The following is a 16637-nucleotide window of genomic DNA, read 5'->3' as shown; positions in this document are numbered from 1 at the left end:
AGAGAGAGAGAGAGGAAGAGAGAATGATGTGGAATGCGTGTGTGTGGCTCTCTGTTTTGTGCGCGCCAAACGAAAGACTCTCGATGAAATGATGTGTTTGACAAACACAAAAAAATGCTGTATCTCAACCAAACGGTGGGAATAAGAGGGAGAATACAATTGAGTAGTGAAGAGAAATAAAATGCGTCGAAAACAGGTATCTCACACATAAAGTATTTAAGAATCGATTAATGAACACTACCGGCTCAAATGTACTATGTCAAACATGAACACGGAAATGATTTGGATAAATGACATATAGATATGGTTTTGTTCACTAACATCTGTCCTTTTTTTTAAATTCAAAAATGACTTTGTTTTCAACAATCTGAACCAAAAAAAATATGTATGTCATGATTTCTGTGCTGTGATAGAAAACAGTCGCGCTCAACGCCAGCACAAGTGCTTTTATAGAAGAGTTTGCAAAGACACACGGTGAATAAATATTTAATTTGTACGTTTTCATGAGTAAATTCAAGTGGAACGGTAGCGCCATTCCAACTGGAGTACGTCCAAAGTGATGTTTTTTTCTGCTTATATCAAGCACAAAATACTAGCGCACACTACGTACAATTATTCTCTTTATGTCTCTCGCTTTCTCTATCTATCTAGCTTTCTGTAATTTTTGACATGGAGATTTCCCAATAAAACGCCAGTAGAACAAACCAAACTGCTCTGTTCAAATAAAGTGGTAAATTGGGAAGAAATCGAAAAATGCGTTTGATGCTCTTGAAAATGTGTATTCGGAGCCTTTTTTTCTCTTTCGTTGGCTTTAATGTTGGTGTCAACGGTTTTCATTCTTATATCGTTCAATATTGAGGTCGGTTTGGTTTCGAAGTTTTCGAAATTTTATCGTTTATTGTACCATTTGTTTGATTAAGTCCCATGATGTAGTGTGTGTACTCACATTTTTCGGGAAGAATCGTTGTCATCAAAACTATTTGAATTTGAAATTCTGGAGCGACATCCAACTTTAGATTGAGTAGAAAAGTTATCTCTTCCACCTTTTTCTTTTCATTCGGTGTGTTATCGGACAGTAAACGAATCTATAATTCTTTTCATTAAAACACTTCCGATTGTATGGCACGATACCATGCTTACTATCTCTTTTACTCGATCGTCGCATTTATTCACCGCGCATTTGTTGTCCATGTGCGTCTTTTCATCGAGTTTATCAAATCGTTTGTTCTACTGCTGCTGCTGCAGTGGAAAATCCAACATTTGTCGATTCCATTAATCTCTCTCTCTCTCTCTCTGTCGTTTGTAAAATTGTGTTGAAAAGGGTTGTGTTCCTGTTTTTTTTTTCATTTAAAATTCAATTAAATTAAATGCTTTGAAGATAGAACCGACGACACAATGTTCGATGCACAAATTTGACATAAACATACAAACCGTAATTGAGATTATAGTGCTACCAATGATTCGAATGCTGTTTAACCGTTTCCACAATGTGCTGATAAATCGATTGATTTGTGGTATCGATTAATTAAAGAGGGTGTGAGCAGACGCTATAATCAAAATGAATGGATATTTTTATCGAAAAAGTCCGCCGAAAAAAAGAGACCAAACACTCTAATCCATATGTGACGATTACGTAACAAGATACCAAAAAATGCGATGACATCAAAAAAAGACGCCTATTGTCCCGTGATTGCTTAAAAAAAACTCTTCAATTCGGTCGCGTTTCTTTTTCTATTCAAGAACCAAATGGAATTATAGAAAGTTTGAATAATTTCTTCGCTTTTTTTCGAAATATTTCTGTCTAAATGGATGACAATTTAACAAGGTTGTCGTCGACCGTTATAGTATGTGCACATATTTTAAAATGAACAGAAAAAAAAGAAAGAAATATTTCGATCGATTTTCTATGATAAAAAAAACCAACTCTTTTCCAGACAAATAAGCAAATCTAATGGGATTTATGAGATAGGTCAATTTTGATATATTCAAAGATATAAGTTATGATATGGCTTCGAAAAAACATTAATATTCAATACCAAATGCGACGACGATCATGGTAATAAATAATCGTCGAATCGGCATTTATAAATTCGAAGAAAAAAAAAATCCATAACTACATAAATCAACTGGAGAAAAATGTGTGTATGGCCGGGGAACGAAGACACCGAAAAGAAAAATGCTGCTGTCATAATTCCAAATGCAACTATGGCACATGCTTTGTTTACTACTTTCATGAAACTTCCGAATTAATCGACACCTGTCGTGGATTTTTCGTCAGCGGTTTTTTTTTCGCTTTTTCCTTCGAATTTCTACTACATAAAATGCATCGGCGAGATATTGAGAGTACAGTACATATGATATACATGAATATGTTTAACCAGTTGTCGCATTCATTTCATTCAACCGGGTATATTTTAAATAGCAATTTGAAATATGATCGATTTCATATTGTGTGCATGTTTTTTTGTATGCCATCGTGGAAAACATTTGCTGATTCAGTAGAGTGTGTAGTTTTTGCTTTTCGATATATATATATATATATTTGGTTGACACAATGTGTGGCTCAGAGGCAATTTATTGAACTTGAGAATGGAGCAAGAGTGAAGGAGAGAGAGAGAGAACTAGGAAGGGAAACTGGGAAGAGACAAGGAGAGAGAGAAGAGTAAAAGAGATGAAAAGCGGCAAAAAGAATCAGTGAGAAAAGGTCGAACGAATGTATAATCCAGACTGAGAGTTGAGAGAAAAACTGAGCTGGAATTGGTAAGAGGAAGAGTTAAAGACTTATATAGAATTGTGTATTTTTATTTGTAAATTGAACGTTATGAAATGTATTTTTCTAGGCACACCAACAAAGATTATGTGTGTTTTTCCTCTCTCTCTCTCCTCACAACACAAAATGTGAATTGCATAGACTTTATATCGCTCAAAATACGCTGGCTTTGCGTCGACATAAATGTGCAAACACAAAAAACACAAATATATATATCTGCATTTAAGCGACACGAAGAAATACGAGAGAAAGAAATTAAAAATATTCGCTCGCATATTTCTCTCTCCTTTTCACTCTCCGACCAAGTGTACCTCGCGCTTATGTTTTATTTTCCTTGCTGTTTGTGTACAATTTGTTGTATTTTTTTTTGTTTTTTACCCTTTTTTGCATACTTTTGTTGCTTCAAATACACCAGACGGTGGTTTTATTTCGGATTTTTCTTTTGTCATTTTTATTATTATTCATATCATGGTTTAATAGCGAGCCGAGCGATCTAGAGAGAATGGGAGAGCGGGAGTGCAAACTGAAGAAGAAAGAATGTGAGCATGAATAGAGCGACTAAGGAATGAAATCGCGTCAACAAAAATATGTGAGTGTACATAATGGCAACTTGAGAGTACTAAGTGTGTATCATATTAACATTGGATTTTGTGTTTCAGTGGTTTTATGTTGTTTTTGCAGTGTGTGTGTGTTTTTTTTTTTTCATTCACCACAATTGTATGTCGCTATCTCTATCATTTTCTGATCTTCCTTCGAATGATGTGTCTCGTTTTCTTGTGCATGCATACATAATTTGTGGTATGTATATGCGAGGTAGTATTTGTCGCGCTGTCATTTATTTGATTCGCCGAACAAAACCATAGCTAATCAATAGCTTGGGTCTAATACACAACATAAAGAAGCCAAACAGAATACAAGGCTACACAGGCGAGACACAAAGAGTACAATCGCATGGAAGCGCGCTCGCATTTGACGCGCGATAACAGTGACGAAAAATAAGACGAAGACGATTAAAGTAATGGAGGAAAATCGATGGTTTATATCAAATTAATAGTTTTTTTGCTGGATGAGAGCAAAGCGCTCAAAATGCCGACAATCAAACAACGATATGAAAATTCAAGCACTCAACTTTCATCTCACACTCTGAAACAAATACATTCCGATCATTTAAAAAGCAAATAAAATGACAAAGAATAGATGAAAAAAAAGAAAGAAACGACAACACATACCTGGGAAAAGTAATCAAATAATATTCAAAGATGCGTGCGCGCGAACGCGACTCTTACAAATAATGATCAAACGAACAAAAGCATCACTTAAAATTATTATGCTCAAGATGAAGGAGTAGAGAGAGAAAAAAAGTTTTGTGCGCACACAAAGTGCAGTGATTGAATGTCGTCAAGAAAAAAAAACACACCGTGCCGGAGAGTGAGAAAGATCCGGAACGAATGAGAGACGGTGCTGCTGTGGCAGGCAATGCCAAAGAGACAAGGGGGGATGGGAAAAGTAATATGCTTTGGGATTCAGTGTGAACACGACAATGCAAATAACCAAAATGAGCGATGTTATTTTGTGGTCACATTGTGCAAACAGAAGATTGGAATTCTCGCATCTCGTCGCAAGTAATCCGATGTGCCACATCGTGTTTGTTCCTCCTCAGAACGCCCATCCAAAATCGATGTATTGCGTACACACGTACCTTTTTTCTTTACACTACAAATCGTTTCGGTGTTGTTGTTTTTCGGTTCACCAGAAAATAAAGAAATGTGAAGCAATTTTTGTTGCATCAGGCAATGAGTCAAGCAATGGAACTAATAAAAGTTAAATGTACGTCAGTCAAGTACTCGAAAAAAATAAAATAAAGTATAACAAAAGAAACTCAATGCAATCTGCATAAATGTGTGTTATGAGCAATCAAAGAACAAAACTCAGTTCGATTTCTCACTCACTTTATTTTTGCCGTCGTCATTTATATTGACTTTGCGCTCTTAATGCCACAATTTTTTTTTCTCCAATTTTGTTTACGCAGTTTTTTTGCTGCTTATTTTTTTCGGTTTTCTTTCATTTCCAGCCAATAAATGCTTTTGTTCAGCTCGTCGGCTGGAGCATTGGTACCAGTAAATTTGCAATGTTATGACAGAAAACCACCTCAAAAACCACATTTTCATTGCACATTTCCTGAAACAGTTAAAAATATATTCACTTCGTGTGAGCATCAACGTACGGAACGTACTTGAATTGGGAAATATGTACAAAGATGCAACTATGTTTATCTGCGGTTGACACAGTCGAATACTTTTACGACCAACAATCAATAATATTTGCGCTTCTTATTAAAGCGATTTTTTATACTTGGAATTCAATTTAAACACTCAACATCTGAAACATTTGACACTGAGTGATCTGAATCTGTTCGATGTTCATAAACGCCTTGTACTTCAACTCTTTCTCTCTCTGTATGAGGAAGATGTGCTCTTTTGTTAATTGATGATGCATTCACCTCGTTACTGTTCGTATTACACATTTCAATGGGCAATGAACATTATTTGCCCAAAGAATCACTTTTTAGGGACACTCGATAAATAAAAACGGATCCGAATGAAACGTGAGGAATTTCATGCGAATGAACTCTATTTGATTAGTCGTAATCTCAATTGCATCGAATTTATCATTCGTCAAATATGTTGATAGATCATACGATATGACGTATTGTGAAGTGTCATCAATTTTTCTTCTCCGAATCAAATCGCTGATGCAGACTGATTTTTAATCTGTTTTTGGATGTTGAAAAAGTCGATCATTGCGATAGAGTCCCCAATTTAAATCAAATTACGCACAAAAATGAAAAAAAAAAAATACATTTCGTTAAAGTATTTTATGAAAATGGCATAGGCCTAACGATAAACTCAACTTATTGTTAAGTTAATCCATGTCAATGTTCTCCGATTTTCTGTATTACCAATTTGATACTCAATTTTATTGTATGCCATTTATATATTTTAAAGTCGGCCGCGAAATTGGAAGAGACGATCACAAAAACCGGCAAAAATGTTCGTGTTCAATTCGAAAAACGAATGAAATTCCAGCGTGCGTATCAACTAAAAAGCAATTTAAATATTAACCTAACCTTGATTGTCCATTTCATTTACGTTACTGTATAAAAATGCGTTATTTTCCTCTCGCTTTTGATTCGCTTCAATAATAATAAATAAATAAATTCCAGTTATCGTGTGAGTTTACTCTCGTGTTGTACACACTCCCATACACTTTACATTTATTATTGCACAAATTATGGATATGTGGCTTCTTTGTGGCGAACTTCATCATAAAATATAATTATTCATTTTACCCCGAAAAGCAACTCATTGCTTTATTCACAATTTGTCAATCAAATATTCGTCTTCAATTTTACCTTGTCATCAAACAATTCCGATTCAATGCATAGAAATTGAAATTGTTTAAGAGACGAACAAAAAAAGGAAAAATAGTTAGCAAATTAATGCTGAAAGCTTATAGTTTACATTGTGAAACAGCATCAATTTATCGCGGCAACCAAAAAAGAGAAAAAAAGACGAAGAAAATCATTCGTTTACCAAATGCAATAATAAAATAAATGTATTTGAGTTTCGTCTGAACCACCGTCGTCATTCCGGCATCGCAACCGCAAATAATATTTTTTTTCTTCGTGAAAACAACACCGACACACAGCATCAAACCTTTCGCCGGCTAATACACACACACACACACACACACATACACACCTGCCTATCACTTCAACACACCACCTCGTTTCTTGCATATCGTATTTAGATCTTTTAGTTTGTCACATTGGCTGTAAGTCAATCGATTATGACAGATCATTTTGAATCAACAAATTCGAATTCATGCTGTTTTTCTCCATTTCTCTCTGCAATTAATTTTGATTGCTTACAGTTTTGCACACGTGCGCATATAAAACTTAAAATCGACTAGAATTTGTTTTACAGAGACAGAGACGGTGCACAGAGAGGAAGAGAGAAAGAGAAAGAGGTTAAACCCGACTTCATATGCGCTAGTTAATCAAATTGGAAGTGAATGTGAATTACCTATTACCAAATACGACAAGCTAGCTGCTTGTAATTACTGTATTCGCTGGAATTGGAGCTAATCAGTGAAGACTGTTATTACCAACGTCTCTGTTGAAAGACATTTCAAACACTTTCGATCTTCATTTAAAATCGGAACTACATCTTGTTTTGCGATGAATTTAGAATTTATGAGCGTGTCAATGGTTGTGTGGTGTGTGAGTGTGTGTTTTTGTTCGCTTTCGGTTGATCGCTCCATTTTGAAATGTAGCCGGTCACTTGGTCGGGTAAGAGATTGTAGCTAATAAATTTTCATCGCATTTAAATCATCGCATAAATCACTGAGTGTTCATTGTGTATGGGATTGATCGGCGCTCAAGTGAAGTGGATATCAATTTCAAATTAAGCAAAACGGCTGCAAGCAACAACAAAAGAGTGCTGTACAAATAGTATATATCGGTGCGATTTCAATCGTGCTGTACTGTCGTGAAAGGAGCCTTTCAAGTAGAGCACGAGCCCATAGCCAGCGAGTGAGCGAGATAGAAACAAAATGAAAAACACTTGGAACTTGATAAGTGCATGTATAATCGGCGCCAATGATATATGTGTGTAGGTATCATTTTGCTCCTATGCATATGGCGCGCATATCACGTTTGGATTACACTGCACTGCTATCTATTTTTTTTTTGTTTTCTTCTTTTTTGCTGTTACATTCTGCACATTCGTTTCCATTGTACTGTATGCATATTGCCGAGCGACCTGACGGGCAATAACATGCACTATGATATACCACTTACTATGTGGCATTAAACAAACAACACTTTACGACAAAAAGGGAAACATACAGCCAAACAATAACATCAACACCATACATAACATGACAGAAAAAAAATATATATGAACGAACGAACGGCAACAACAACAAACAGCCAACACGAGAAGAAATGTGCAAATTGACAGAAAACAAAAATATCGCACCAAGAGAGTTTGAAGAAGAAGAAAAAAATAACGTAAATAGGCCAAACCGGGCGCGATCGCACGCGAGAGCGGACACACGATGACCACCACATTGACTGTCAAGCATACGACAGATCAGACCACATATATTGACACAATCTATTTGACTGCCGGTTTATATGTCACGCATGCATGCCACATTTTTTTTGCTTCGCCTTTTCTCTCTCTCTCGGTCTTTCTATCTCTTTTTCTCTCTGGCTGTTCACCATGAAATACCAAAACACAAATAATGACAACAATAGTAAACGGCGATACGCGTTCCAAGATTGAGATGTCAACGAAAAATATTTCGCACATTTTTTTGTGTATTCGTTTCTTGAGGCATCATCAGCAGCAGAAGCATTTCTTTTGGCCCCTGAGGAATTCGGTATCCGCAAAGATATCTTTACAATGTTTACAATGCCAATGAACACAATGTATAAGCGATTCGCACATTCCAAAGAATTTGTCATGCGAATCGCGACAGCGAAAAAACACACACACACACACACCGTCCATCGACATTTTGTGACACACGAAGACGAAGAATGAATAATTCCAATGCACTTTCATGTCAATCGCGCGCAAATGGTAGTATATATTTCATTTAATCGTTCGCACGCGGGTTATGACATGATAGACCTCAGAAGAGACACGCCGCCCAATTACGATATATATATATATAAATATATTTTTTTTCTCTGATTGCCAGTCAAAAATAACAAGAACAAAGTGTACTTTGATGAGTGAAAAGAAAACATTTATGCACACACAAAACAAGAAGGCACGAATGAAATGGAGAGAAAAAAAGAGGTAAAATGTGTCGACGTCATAAAACAATAAACGAACTCAAAAGCTTATTGATGAAACCTTTCATTGGAAACACTTTATGGCCCCGGTGGTGTACGTAAGAAAAAAAATTATATTTTTTTTCGTCGATATATTCAATATTTGCTGACTTATACACTCTCTTAAGCATTATTGGTATCGCCAGTGTGTGAATATTGATATGTACACGAAGGCGCACATAAAACACATGCCGACACAACAAACCAGTCTCACTCTCTGTGTGTACTGTATAGCTAGTTTAAGTACCGGAGTCGATATTTTTTTCTTTTCATTTCATGTTGCAGTTGTGTGTGTGTGTTTTTTTTCATTTCCAACTCTTTTTTTTCTGCAATAGTACATTAAATATGGAAGGAAAATATGCATATTAGTTGTATAAATCAACACCAGAGAACTTTTTGCTTCTTTGTGCCGCAATATAGAAAAAAAATCACAACGGCTATGCAGAAGCACACAGTTGCGAATGCATGCACTTCGCTGTTATGTTATGTTTTTTTTTTGCCGATCGAAACTCATTTGACTTTGGTTATTCGAAGTCGTGGCGTTTTTTTTCCACAGATAAAATGCGATTTGTTTGAATCCATCGGTAAAACCTTGCTGCCGCATATATATATTTTTGTCAAGAAGACACAACCAATTTCAAATGAATTCAGCAATCTGGGTTGGTTTCGTATTTGCAACATGATGGTTGTTATGTTTTACTATGTTCATCGGTTGCATTGACCACGATAATGAATCCAGTTTTGATTTATTGCAATATAATCGGAGTTGAACAAAACGGCTCCTTTGTAATTGATACACCGCGATTAGCGAACGGTACGCTTCTCTCTCTCTCTCTCTCTTCCGCTCCCTCACGCTCGTTTACTCACTCGTTTGGTTCCACGAACCAAAAACTTGTTAAATTCATACCGTGCTCATTCATTTACTCTTTGAATTTTGTTTTTCTTTTGAGTTACCAGGCAAGTTCCAAGGGATCATGTGAATTATGTTTTCTTTTCGGTGTATTTTTTTTTGTGTGCCACAAATAGTCAACAAAGATGAGAGACAAAAGAGAGAGAGAGAGAGAGAGAGCAAAAAACCCTAGTTTAAAAAAAACTAATCATGAGATGTTGAAAAGAAGACGACCGATTGCGATCGATTGTGTATTGCGAAAAAAAAATGCTGTGCGCTCGCGCGATTTGGGAAAGGGAAATTGAGAAAATATTGCGCATACACAAACATTTACCTCAACCAAACGAAATGAATTTTGAGAGAACAAAGGGGAGAAGTAGAGAAAAAGAAACACTCGCGGTCAGGCAGATATAGAGAGAAAAAGAAAGAAAGAGAGAGAGAGAGAAAAGAGGCGATAGAGAGAGAATCAACTGTTCACATAATAAATTATATTCACACTTTGTTAGCTGTTCATAAATGCGTTTTTAAGTTTATTTAACACTCATAATGCCATAAGAAGTGGAATGATGATTGCAGATCGTTTACAATGATGGCATAAAAACAAACCTACGCAAATTTCGGTCCGTTGCCTCCGTTTCTTCTGCCCTGTTCTGCAATTCTCGTTGAATATTTTCATGTGATAGCTATTGTGAAATATCCATCTAACGTGTACACACTGTACTTACAAACAATATTTCTTTCATTGTTTCGAATTGACTATATTTCCATGGTGCTATTTTTTTCGGTGCTGTTTCTCTGCCTTGAAACCTGGATCATGTGTGTTGGCCTGAAAAAAATAACAATATTAGTATACGCAAAAACAGAAACAAAAAAATGTAAGTGAAATAAAAACAACCGTCACATACGCAAAAAACCGATCGAAGTGAAAAACGAGCTAGAGAAAATACGACGTGTTTTTTTTCTCTTCCTCTCCAGTTGGTTTCAAATGAACTGTTTCAATGGATTTTGTTTTTCGTTCGTTCGTTCCCATGTTCTTTCTGTTCGTGTGGGAATTTTGTAGGTACTTCTAACGGCTGCTGTCGAATCTCTTTAAAAAAAAGGCGATTTCTTGAGAAGTGCACAATGTTTTCTTCATAATTTTATGTGCGTATAACACCTATAAAAACTTTGGCCACATATATCGCAAAACTCTCACATGAAAATGTGCAAGCACACACCAGTCAAGCATTTCATTTCCAATGCCAATTTTTCCCGGTCGACCTTCTCCGGGTTTCTGCATTTGTCTGAACAAATGGATAAAAACACACACACAATGCTCAAGAGATTCGTTGCACCAAGAATCACCGACATAAATAACTTGTTTTTCATTTCACTTTAATTTGATGCGAAACATAAATTCCACAGCCACAAAATCGAAGATGAAAGAGGAAAAAAAAAACCAACGAACAAATCATTTCAAATGTGTACGGTGTATTATAGAAACGACGATGGAATGAAAAGACGCGCGTAACTTATAGATTGACTTTGGCACACCATTTGCACCAGTCGCGTTGTGATTTCACATGGAATGCACAAACAAGTGGCGTGTGGTTGAACAATTACAACAAAACACTGAATTCCAAACGATAACATTAAACATGATCAAAAACAATAAATATCAATGTCGATGTTTGGAAAGTATTGTACATCGAATTCTAACCACGATAGATGCATCTATTATTGCTGCGCCATTTGTACAAATAGAAGAACGATCCAATCTTAATCTAGAACGAATGAAAAATACGACCGACAAATACATTGATAACACACAAACACACACAACCCTGAACTCATTTGGATAGAACCCGATATGGTCGTACACACAAAATGCACGGTTGAATCATCATCGGACGCTTTTTTCCTATTTTGACGGCTCTTAAAAAAAACACATAAAGTTTCGTTGAATCAAACTATAGTTTGTTTATTGATTAATGTATATTTGAAGTTTACCAAACACAAGAAACAGCAACTCTTCCTTTTTTGTTTGTCTTTCACGGTGGTGTTGTTCCTGTTTGAAAATTAGGTATAGTAAACATAAATTTAAACAATAACACACACCGAATGAATAGAAAAAGCCGTCAAATTTTCGAAATGTTTCTTTTAATGTAGACACACATACACCGAATGGTTTATGATGCTTATTTATAATGTTTGTGTGTTTCGATAAGTGTGAATTTGGTCGGTTTTTGACGAGTCGCTTTTTTTGTGCAACTTTTTTTCTTCTTCTGTTATTTATTATTAATTAGCACCTAAACACCGGTGAAGAGAGACACAGAGGCAGAGTGAATACCATGCGAAGCCAAATTATTAATTCAACGAAAATTCTAACAAATCACGTTTTTACCGCAAGTTTCTGGCTTCATGCTAAAATTCGACAGTGGTTTGTTTTTTTTTATATTCGGATATTTGTGTTTTCATTTCATATGGAAATCGTGTGTCTGATGTGACAGAAATTCGAATGTCGTCGAAACAAAACAGAAAAACAAATTGAATGAATTTATCGATTTTGATGAAAAACACACAAAAAAACAACAATGAATGACACGCTCAATGCCGCTCACCACACACACACACACACACACACACACACACATTTGTGATTGATGTTCAAATAAAAAACATACAACAAATCATATCTTCGATGCGCATAAATATTGATGCGGATTTGAAAAAAAAAATGACAGCAACAACAACATAAGAATATGTCAACAATTCGCTCCATTAATCACACAATCTTTGCTTTACGAATATTACACCTTTTGCACCGTGGAATTTTGACGCTTTTTCTCTGTCTCACTGTCATGCTCGCTCTGTCGCTCTCTTTCTCTGTGCACGAAAGTGTCGCGTTTCGATCGCGCTTTCGTCAGATTTTATTCAAATCAGTTCCGAGATGCATATGTATCTCTTTTCAATTCAATTACATGTGTGTTGTTATTTTAGTTGGTGAAGTAACAATAATGTAACGACATTTTATATGCAGGAATGTGTTTATTTATTTTGAAAGATTGTGCTAACAAAGTAACTAACTGAAAAGTACGCAACTTATTAAGTGAATGTCATCGTCTTCGATTTCGTTGTTTCAATGCCTTTTCTAACTGTATTTCAAACTATGAAGGATTTTATACTAGCGCCGATAAACATCTCAATTTATGGCATTTGATGAGAATGGATTCGAACATTATTTTCGCAACATAAGTTAATGCGATCAGTTTACATTGTAAATATCTTTGAAAAGAATGAAAATGTTTGAAACTATTTAACTTTCATTCGAAGTGTATAACTTTTCTTCAATTCTCAAGTATAGTAGGGTGTATAAATAAGTTAAAAGAATTTTATTTGATTTTATTCTTTCTTTCTTTTTCGCAGAAACAATTTCGATATCGGATCAAATGTCAAGAGGAAGCATAATTTTGGGTCCGTTAAAATTAACCCTCTTCATCGAAGAAGCCAAGATGTATTTATGCTTCAACAAAAAATGGCGCCTGGTTCCGTCGGTGAGTACTAAAAGAAACTTCTTCTTCTGCTTGCATTTTATCAAAACGAGAATGGTCCAAAGAGAAAATCACCTTCTTCATCGTCGTCGTCGTCGTCGTCATCGTTGCCTTTTTTCCCATTGTGTCCAATTAACTATCTATTTTGCCCTTTTATGTCACCTCTCTATCTTAAATGGCGAACAATTTCAAATGCATTTGAACGCTTGCAAAATTGCACAATTACTACATTATCTCTCTCTCTCTTTCTCTCTCGCTCTCTCTCGAATTCACTGTTGTTTTTAACAACGAACAAAAATGGTTAGTTAAAGAAACTTTGTTCAATTTCACTGCTGAAGCAATTCAAAGCAACTAACTAGATAAAAACTATTGAGAGATAAAACAATTACGAAAAAAACAAAGACATCCCGCCATGAAATAGATATTTATATACTCGCATAAAATAACTTCATTTCTCTCTGTGTTTTCGTACCTTCCACCCATTTACACCACACACGTATCCATGTAGAACCTAATGCGCTAGGATACTTGCCTTTTGTATCATCGCACCTGAACGTATTCTCTTCTCACTCTCTTCACATAGTTCAGTGTCATTGTGTTGTGAGAGAGTTTTCAAACTGTTTGTTTGTTAAAAAAAATAACAATGCAACAATTCGGAAGGGAGATAAACGAACTTTTGCTTTACAAGTGTCGTAACAAACTTACGCAAATGTATGCAATTGATTTTGCAAAATGTTTAGTCGTTTTGTTGTTATTCTTCTTCATCGTTTTCAACATTTGAAACAAACACGTAAAACAATCATCGTGTCATGTTTTTTTTTTATCTTATTAATATTATTGTCAAGTAAAGAGAGGGTGGGCAAAAGGTAGACAAATAGATTTTTCTTGGAAATTTGTTGTGTTCATGCTACCCCACCAATCACTTTGACACATATGTGAAAGTCCATACAACTAGAATTGAAAACACTTTTGTTTCTTCTTTTTTTCATTCTCTGCTCTGAAACAAAGAAGAAACTGTTTCACTAGTTTTTCCCATTCCCCGGGATCTTTTAAGCGATTTCACACAGTTTGGTAAACACTTGAAGAAGTTTGTCTCAATCTCGTTTTCGATACAAAGTATAAATATAAATTTTATTCGCATTCTTTTTCATTAAAACTGAATTATTGTATTTTTTTTTTTGTGTATGTTTGCAGAAAAAGCTTCACGAATACTGTTATTTTTACGAAAACATGGAAGAAGGTTACCATCGTTTCAAATCGGTAACCGATGACACTAAACACATCGGATTCACAGCAAATGGTCGACAAATGACCTTTCGTAATCGTACCATACACAATGAGAATTGCTACAGTTTTACCAAAATCACGCCGAAACAATTGAAAGCATCAAAAACGGCAATGTCGTCGTCGATCAGTACATCGTCGGCCAAACCAAAGGTAACATACATGGGCAGCCCATTAAATGGAATGCCGGTGGGTGAATCGCAACATCAAAATCATCATCACCACCACCACCAAAAACAACAACAACAACATCGGCAGCAGCCGCGGAACAAACAACATCCACAGCAGCAACAACAACAGCACCACAAGAAGCAAAGACATCAACGCATAAGCAAGTCGAGTATTATTAGTAGCGTTAGTAGCGTGAATAGGACTAATAAGAATAAGACGCAAATTAATTTAGTAAGTAATCATCACCACCAATACCATCAGCAACAGCAGCAACAGCAACATCATCCTCACAACCATCAAGAAAAACAGCAACAGCAGCAGTTGCATCATCGACATCGTCATTCGCAAAATAAACATCAGCTATCATTTCATGACCAAACGTCGTCACCGTCAAAAAATCATAACTTTCAAAGCGATCAAAGTGAACAAAATAGCGCGGACATTGTTGAGCAACGAATTCGAGCGGAACGGACATTTCGCGACAATATGCACAGTGTTCGCCGTAGTCATAGTAATTACCATGGTACTCACAATAGTCGTAGTTATCATTATTTGCAAAAAGTTGATGTTGCAATGGACGAAATGCCAACGCACCACCAGCACCAGCTAAGCAATGAAATGGCAGCGGTGGCAGAAGCGTTTACCGCCGACCGGTCACTATTTACAACAACACCGGCCACCACAACCACCACCACCACCGAAATCGACACAACCAATGCAATGAATGTTGTGCCAAATAAAAAGGAATTTCGAATAAAAAAGAAATCACACCTGGACAAGCATCTGGGTAATACGCAAAAATTAAACGAACCATATACAACAATGCACAGACATCGTCATCACCATGGCGATTATCAATCGCTTACATCGGCACAATATGTCGATAAAATGTCGAAACATTCCAAACGCATACATCATCGACGACTTGATGATTTGCTAAATAGATCATCTGATCCAGTAAGATCAGTTTAACTGAATCCACGAGCTGGACGCATAGATAACATTTTATTAGCAGTGTGTATATGTGCGCCTTCGTTTTATGGCATATATATATACCCCTCCCCCTATTATTCGGCTAATCCCACCAAAAAAACAACAACAACAATATACAGAAATTATGGTGGAGCAAGCGCAACAACCTCGCTTGATAATGATAAATCCACAGCAGAAAACAGAAATATTTAGAATATTAATCATCAATCAACCGTCTACATTTCTTTTTTTGGGTGTAATGAACATTTTATAAAAGAAAAAGAAAAATGTAACAATAATTAGAGAAAAAAGAAATGAAACTGATGAAAGCTCGTTGAAATCGATGTCAATCTAAGTTTAACTTATATATTATTTGCTGTAAAATTTAAAAAAAAAAATGAAACTAGTTACACAAACACACGCACGCGCGCGCATACATACACTCTTTTCTCGCTGATAGTTTATTTAGGTAGTACTCTCTCACTCACTCTATTTATTAGTTGCTAATTTTTATGACAATTGCCCATTTTCAAACACTATATATTATTCCAGTGTATGTAAACATTCTTAAGATTATAACTTTCGACTTTTTTTTTCTTTGTGTCTCTTTTATTATTTTTTAATTTATTTACCACAAACGTATTTTGACTGCGTTTTATTTTAATATACGAAACAAAATAACAAAATTAATGTTCTTCTTTCGTTTCTCTCTATCATTTGAACAAGAAAACAAAAAAAAAAAAAAACAAATGTGCATGAACAGTATTCTTTTTAATATTTTAATTACTTTTTGCATCGTTCAAAAAGTTAATTATAAAAACGAACAAAATACAATGTGTATTCAAGGAAAATGAAAACCGAAAAAAAAAATCGAGAAAAAAGGAACTAAATGCAAATCAAAAGAGAATAATATATATATAAAACTTTATCTGACTGGAGATTGTATGCAAGAATATTAAATGTTTGGAATATTCTTTTATTTTATACAATAAACCAATTAAAAAAGCACACAGATTTTCGAGTCGAATTTACAAAAGAACAACATTGATTTGCAGTGAAAAAAATTGAACAACAACAACAACATACACAGACACACACACACACACACACACA

General features: G+C 35.4%; 1 protein-coding gene across 5 annotated transcripts in view; it reads left to right on the top strand.

The window, feature by feature from the left end:
* Positions 1 to 16096, top strand: part of LOC116346927 (myb-like protein Q) — a 54878-nt gene extending 38782 nt beyond the window's left edge. For all 5 annotated transcript variants that reach the window (XM_031777241.1, XM_031777239.1, XM_031777238.1 and 2 more), the window contains exons 5-6: positions 12973 to 13100; positions 14292 to 16096. In XM_031777241.1, coding sequence (XP_031633101.1) covers positions 12973 to 13100; positions 14292 to 15524 — 1361 coding nt within the window. In that variant the 3' untranslated portion in view covers positions 15525 to 16096. The remainder of the gene's footprint in view (positions 1 to 12972; positions 13101 to 14291) is intronic.
* Positions 16097 to 16637: the final 541 nt, after the last annotated feature.

The sequence above is a fragment of the Contarinia nasturtii genome, unplaced genomic scaffold (assembly GCF_009176525.2).
Source record: "Contarinia nasturtii isolate CC-2019 unplaced genomic scaffold, AAFC_CNas_1.1 Cnas_scaffold_1699, whole genome shotgun sequence".
NCBI classification, from domain to species: Eukaryota; Metazoa; Arthropoda; class Insecta; order Diptera; family Cecidomyiidae; genus Contarinia; species Contarinia nasturtii.
This window is presented reverse-complemented; position numbering and strand designations above follow the sequence as displayed.